The 6,859-nt window shown below is 51.5% G+C and overlaps 1 protein-coding gene across 1 annotated transcript in view; it reads right to left on the bottom strand.

The window, feature by feature from the left end:
* Window positions 1–6,859, bottom strand: part of fcho2 (FCH and mu domain containing endocytic adaptor 2) — a 42,376-nt gene that overhangs the window by 7,955 nt on the left and 27,562 nt on the right. Inside the window, 7 exon segments of the mRNA XM_019886109.1 lie at window positions 484–610; window positions 3,454–3,629; window positions 3,755–3,812; window positions 4,112–4,168; window positions 4,394–4,415; window positions 4,993–5,062; window positions 5,143–5,187. Coding sequence (XP_019741668.1) covers window positions 484–610; window positions 3,454–3,629; window positions 3,755–3,812; window positions 4,112–4,168; window positions 4,394–4,415; window positions 4,993–5,062; window positions 5,143–5,187 — 555 coding nt within the window.

The following is a 6,859-nucleotide window of genomic DNA, read 5'->3' as shown; positions in this document are numbered from 1 at the left end:
ACCTGTTGCTTCACGAACTAAAATCTCATCCCAGCATTTAAAAATGAGCCTCGTTTCCTTGTTCAAATGATGTGTCATGCCAAAAACTCCAATAAACAAGCGTTGAGGTCTGTCATCAAGCAAGATTTCTAACTAAAATCTCATCCCAGCATTTAAAAATGAGCCTTGTTAAAATGATGTGTCATGCCAAAAACTCCAATCAATAAGCGCTGAGGTCTGTCATCAAGCAAGATTTCTTTTGACAATGGTACAAATGGCAAAAAAAAAAAAGAGAGGCAATCTATGTCTCCGAAATACAACAATCGGTGAGGTATTGCTCTGGAAAGTCTTGAAATCTTGAAAATAAGACGACGAGAGGGTCGGAGCCCCGCGAGCGGCGCTTGGCGCCCACCGGAGCGACCGACACCACCTCCTCACCGCCACGCCATCAAACGTGAGTTCAGGCAGGCGGCAAACGAAGGCCGCCGTTCCCGGGAAAAGAACGGCCATTTCTTTGAAAAACAAGCGCCCGGTAAAAAGGCGCTTGGGGGACGACGCGAGGAGGCGAAGGAAAAGAAAGAAAGAAAGAGCAAAACATATACTCACTGGATTGGTTCCTCCGCATTTGGCCCTGAAAAAAGAAAAAGAGAGAAACTCTGCAGTCAACTTGGTTGAAAAGAAGAAGTAGGAAGAGAAAACGGACTGACTGAAATCCCTTTTGGGAGGTGTGCCATTCCAAAAAAAAAAAAAAAAAACTGTTGCTTTCCTCAAACTACTTCAAAAGAATTCTTTTGGGGGCAATGCAAGTCAAGTAGTCAACTTTTTTTTTTTAACGGGCCAGGCCGTCATTGGGGCTTCATATCCCCCACAAGCAACGTTGAGTGACTTTGCACACGTTACAAAATAGCATCGTCAACTTTCGACATTTTCAAAGCATGGATGAGGCCTTCCGTTGTCCATATATTTCGCACCGCGTTTGCTTTTATCGCCCGAGTCAAAGCAGCAACAAGTCCTCAGTGTGTGCGTGTGTGTGAAAGCAAGAAAGAAACAAGAAAACAACACAAAACAGGCCAGGTTCCGTCCCAAACGGCACTAAGTGGCAAATGGGTTCAATTACGGCTCTCCTGGGTGACCACACACACACACACACACACACACGCATAAATAGAAAAGGAGGCGGCGGCAGAGCCAAACAGGAGGCGGGGGAGACATTTCAATAATGGACACCAGATGATGCAATTGCATCAGCAGCCCAAAGGACGACGGATGGCGTCTTTTCACGGGGAAACCTCCCGTCGATATCAAGAGGAAATGACGCGGTCGGGGCTCACGGGCCAGATTGGGGGGCTTGGCGGCCGATCGACAAAGCCCGGGGGCAATACAAGGAGGCGCACCGCAATCTTGGACCCGGCGCCTCCGCGCTTGACAGCGAAGAACTTGGGCGGAGGTCAAAGGCGCTTTTGGGAGAAGACCGCTCCAGTCTCACGAGTGTCCAACACTCGCGGGACCGGGGCTCAAAAATGGAAAGCAAGGGGGCGCGCGCGGGAAAGAAATGCCCGCATCTTGACCAGGATTTGATTCGCCTTCGTTTCATGCGGGGCTGCCTGAGTCGCGAGCAATTCTTGTCGCTCGAATGGGGCTTTTGTTCACGCGCGGTTCCGCAATGAGGCCGGCCGCCTTCGTACAGTCGACACGAGAAATCTCTCCATTGGCCCAAACTTGACTTTGGCGACGGTGCTTTTCTTTCGCGAGGCAGGACGATGCGCACCCTTTAACGTGACCAAAGGAGACACGCCGGCTCGCACTTTTCCCAAGAAGAAAAGTCTCGTCAGCTGCCGCCATTTCGTTTCAAACGTGACCACGCACGTCCCCGCTTCCGCGAGACAATTTTGCTCCCCGGCCGGACCCGATGCCGATGCCGACGCCGGAGCCGTGAAGTCCCGGCTTCCAAAATGGACACTTGAAAAGCACCGTCGAGCGAGGCTGTGCCACTGCGATGCAAGAAAGCCAACAGGGGAAAAGAAGGCGCTTTGCTATGCCAAGCCAGGCGCGTGCACATGCACGCACACACACAAAGTGACTTGAATATTTTATGACTGCTTATTTTCAAAACGCGCGCGCATCTGACAACATCTGCTTCGACACACTCCTTTAAGTGCACACGTGTGTGTGTGTGTTTTATCATAAAGTTGTTTTAGGAGTTAAAAAAATACACCTAAAAAAACAACTTTCAATAATTCACAAGTGCTGGGTAAAAGTAGAAGCGGGTCTTCACAAAGCTGAACTGTGCCATCAGGCAAATTTTCGATGTCAACTTGTGAAGACTTTTTTTATCCCCCCCCCCCCTCCCCAAAAAAAATTCTTCCTCAGTATTATATCTTGTTTTGTGCATTGTAACATTGTGAAACTCCCGCTTTAGATTTGGCGATGCTAAGAACCTATCCGCCGCACCTAATCAGAGTCTCGGGCATTTTTGCAACATCCGCACTGGACTAGGGGGGGTCGTTTCCTGTTAAAAAAAAAAAAAAAAAAAAAAAAAAAAAAACCTTGGCGGTTTTGTGATTCGTGTGACGCTTCTTGCTAGTTCTCTTTCCTTTGGACTTTTTATTTGATGAAAATCCATTTCCATTGAAGGATCGCATTCATCAAAGGTCGCCACTCAATTAGGAAGTCATTCGGTGACAGTAAAAGCGGTTCAAGTGAAAATTGGGTTTGGTTTTTGGAAATCACCCCTTCTTCTCTTCCTTCATGACACAGATGAGAAAATACTGTATGTGAAGAATGGCCACGGCGTAGGACGTGAATATTTTCGCCCAGCAATGACGAGTTGCAGAGTGTATTTGCTGCGGTTGCTTCAACACACGGCGGCTCGCCTCGAGCCGTCAACATTTTTGACTCGCGTCCAGAAAAACTTGAGGACATGCGCACAACTTGATGGATGCTTACACAATGCGATGATTTCAAACAAAGGAAACCTCACTTGTCATTTTTGTCTTGAGCTCGTTCTGGAAATACGTCATTTGCATGTGAAAAACCTTTGTGCCAAACTCTTCATTTTTGTCTGAAACCATTCCGGAGACATGAGTTCAAAATCCCCAAGTCAAGTTAAGATATCCTGGGAAATGTATGTAAACACTGTATTTAACTTGGTGTTCCGTTAAGTCGCCTTGGGGGCGGGGGGCAGCGGGGGGGGGGGCTAATGCAATCGCGTAAATCCTCATGCGAGTCACGAGCTAATGCTCAGGCTCTTGTTAAGTATAAAAATAAATGCCTTGAAAGGGGGCCAGGAATGCCGTCGGCGGTCAAGCGTGACCAAAACGCTCCCCTGTTGCCCTCTAGTGTTGCAGAGCGGGAGCGTTCTTTCCCCTTCCGGGGGGGCCGAGCGCGGGGCGAGGGAAAGACAACCAATTTTGGTTTTTTTTCCCTTACCGTCGGGGAAGGGGGGTGGGGGGTGTCATTTCAACAGCGACGTACCGAGGTCGGCGGCGACAGGACGATGTTGCCGACGGAGGCCTTGAGCTCGTCGATGGCGGCGCGGTTCTGGTGCGTGCCGTCGTTGGGCCGCACGGGCTTGATCTCCACGTGGAACTTGCGCGGCTCCTCCTCGTCCTCCGAGTCGCTGGACGAGTAGAAGGAATTCTCTTTGGCATGTTGGCCCCGTCCGGTTAAGGAGCAAAAGAAGAAGGGGAAAACAAACAAACAAACGACAACGAGCACGGAGACCGACGCGCGCGCGGCAAGGACCTCGGATTGAGAAGCGGACATTGAAGGATATCATTCTCCAGGGATTCGGGCCGGATGCAGAAGCCCTCGTCGTCGACTCGCGGAACATTCTGCAAAAAGGCAAATGCGGATGAAGTCATGTCGGCGGCAGGGGGAGTCGTGTACCGCTGCGTCGGTACACGACGCGCCGCCGTCGACTGGCATTCGAGGCCAGGCGTTTCTTTGTACAAAGGCGTTTTGTCAAAATAGGATGTTTCCTAAACACGTCGGTCTCCGATACATCATGGTCCCAAAAATTCAAGCTACGGGAACCGTACGAGGACCGCGCGCGGGAGACTTGCTCATTGAAAACGGACGACTGTGACTTGGAAAACAATGCGCTGCAGTGTGCGCGTGTTGGCTCGCTTACAGCGTTCTGAATGTCTATGGCCCCGTAGTATCCGGGGGGAGCGCCGTTGGCAGCGTTCTACAAACACAAACAAAGACAAGCCCAATGAATGAATGAATGAATGAGCAAATCTGCAAAACAAACAAGAGAGGAAGCGGGGAGAGCGAGAGAGAGAGTCACACGTTCAAGTAGTAAGACGCGACACAAAATGAGCGCCGCCCCCCCCGCTGCTCGACATGGCCGGCGACAACAACAACACGACACGCCACCACGACGAGGAGAGAGAGGAAGCCGTTTACTCACACTTTCCGCTTCCGTCGATTCCCTGCAAGACCAAAGGGACACGGCAGCATGACAAAACACTCGCCATTGTTGAGACAAACATTGCATTGCACACAATCAGCCTCTTTGGACAACGGCTAGTAACACGCTACTGCAGCGGCGATTGCCATCGTTGACGGATTTGAAGGGCGGGAAAAACCCCCCAAAAGTACAATTATTTCTAGCGTCACAAAGTGCCATTGCTCAATCTCCTCCCACCCCCACTTACAAATCAGCACTTTTTTGGGGGTTTTCTTTGTTCAAATTATTCGTAAAGTAAAACTTTTGGATATGCTGTTGGGCTTCCTGAAATGTCCTGATCAATAATGATTTGCAGACTCGAGGATTCCGCCCAACGGCGGCGATACGAGGCATTTGGTATTGTTCGATGACCGAAAAGCGTGCTGCAAACGGGCACTCTCCAATATTTGTGTGAAATTTCCCGATGCCATACATCGTTGGAAATCATGCCGCAGCTGAAGGCTTGAAAAGACACAAACTAAAATGCGTTTGTGTCTTTTTGGATTTGGGGACAAGGGCTCATTTCATTTGTCAGCAGCGCTTCTTGTGCAAATCCTTACGTGGAGTCGGTGTCTTTGTCTTTCCGGCGTCCCGGGATGCCAAATGGCTTTCTCCTCCTGGCTTTGGCACCTATGGCGACACAAAACGGAGTGGATCGCGCCATTTGTTGACACGGATGATGGATGAGATACGGGAAGTGAAGCTCCGACCTTCAGCGGCGATGGCGGCGTTACACTCCTCAAACTCGATGGGCCCTAATGAGACAAAAAAACAAATCGCCACCATTTTCATCTTTTTGGGTTCATTTGGCACACAAAGGGTCAGCGAGCCGCCGCCGCGAACGTACATCACGCAATAATCGCACACGCACGCACACACTTGTGTCCGACGCACCAAAGCTACCCAGACGGGCGGAGGGGAAGCCGGCGTGCGGCGCGGAGCGTCCGCCGACGGGACAAAGCGGATCCCGAGTTCTGGCCCCCGGGCCTTGAGTTTGACACCCGTGTTGTAAAGTGTCCTTGAGTGTTTGGAAAGGCGCTCATCAATGAAATGTTTACAATTACTATTGTGATTTGGATTATCGGTGGCTTGTTGAGAATCTTTCTTCATCGATATGAGTCACTCTGATCATGACGGACGCCCGCCATCGGGCAACCGGATTACATGCAAGTACAGAAGGAAAACATTTGTCATGTGACTTCTGCCGTTTCGAGCTACGACGTAGCGACATTTGACGGCAGCGACCCTCAGCCTACACTCGGGCGCAGACGCTCACATGCAGAAAGCGGAAAGTTCCTGACATCCTTCGCTCGGGCAAAAGAAAGCCCGCACCTTCAGAAAAGTGAAAAGGAAAAAAAAAGCACCTGAAAGTAAAATGCATGCATCGCACTCAAAAGTGAAACTCAAGTGAAGCGCACGGCCGAGGTCTTTGGGAGCGAACGCGGCCTCGATGACAGTCATCGGAGCAGCTACTGTAAAGCGGCGGCGCCCGGCGGCTACGCGGCGCGATACGCTAACGCGCTTTGACCTGAAAAGAACAAAAGCCGGCAACGTTTCCGCTCGCGACATATACATTAGCCGCGTCGGCGGCGAGCGCCGTCCTCCCGGGGTTGCCGGGGCGGGGCCTCCATTGACCCATTGTTTGGCGTGCGGCGGCGGCGCCCCCGTGTGAAGCGCAGGCAAGCGGCGAGTCACGAGAGGCGCCCATCACGCCAAGTCAAGTGGATAAAGGACACCCATGACTGATCTACTCTACTGTGCATTATCGGCCCTGAATCGCTGGCAATGGCTGCACGAACCTCCCTCTCCCTCCCTCCCTCCCTCCCTCTCTCTCTCCCTCTCTCGCTCTGGTTCATGCCAATCAAAACACAATTGGCATTCAAGAAGAGCACATCACACGGGACGACGGGCAGACGCTGCACTCCGAGTCATCGGGGCATCGAACCGACAGCCGGGTGCTTTCTTTCTCGGACTCGCAAAACGGCTCGACCCTTTGCCGGGTTTTCCAGGACACGCGGGGACCCCGAACCCGCAATTGAGAGACGCCGCGTTGAGAGGTGCGCGCGGCTCCCAACGGGTCAGTACGACCAAAGCTGGCGTCGTAGCAACGAAGAGGGTCGGGGCTGGCTTTTCTCTTCACCTCGCCGTCACCGCGGCACAAAACCTGCCGCGCATCGCTCATCGCGGCCCTGCATTTACACGGACAAAAGCAAATGGTGCACGTCGCACACCTCCGACGTAATCGGAAACAAACAAGGAAAAAAAAAACCCCAGCAGACGTGCGCGTCTTATGCAAAGCGTTTAACCGTCCCTTCAACCGATGTCTGTTTATCTAGGGGAAGATGTCTCTTTTCTTTTGGACTCGGCAAGCAGCCGTGCGTGAGTAGCGGATGCTTTTTTTTTTTTTGCTTTCCTTTTTTTTCCTTG

This window comes from Hippocampus comes, unplaced genomic scaffold (genome assembly GCF_001891065.2).
Source record: "Hippocampus comes isolate QL1 unplaced genomic scaffold, H_comes_QL1_v1.1 scaffold699, whole genome shotgun sequence".
NCBI lineage: Eukaryota > Metazoa > Chordata > Actinopteri > Syngnathiformes > Syngnathidae > Hippocampus > Hippocampus comes.
Note: the sequence above shows the minus strand (reverse complement) of the source record. Positions and strands in the feature narration are given on the sequence as shown.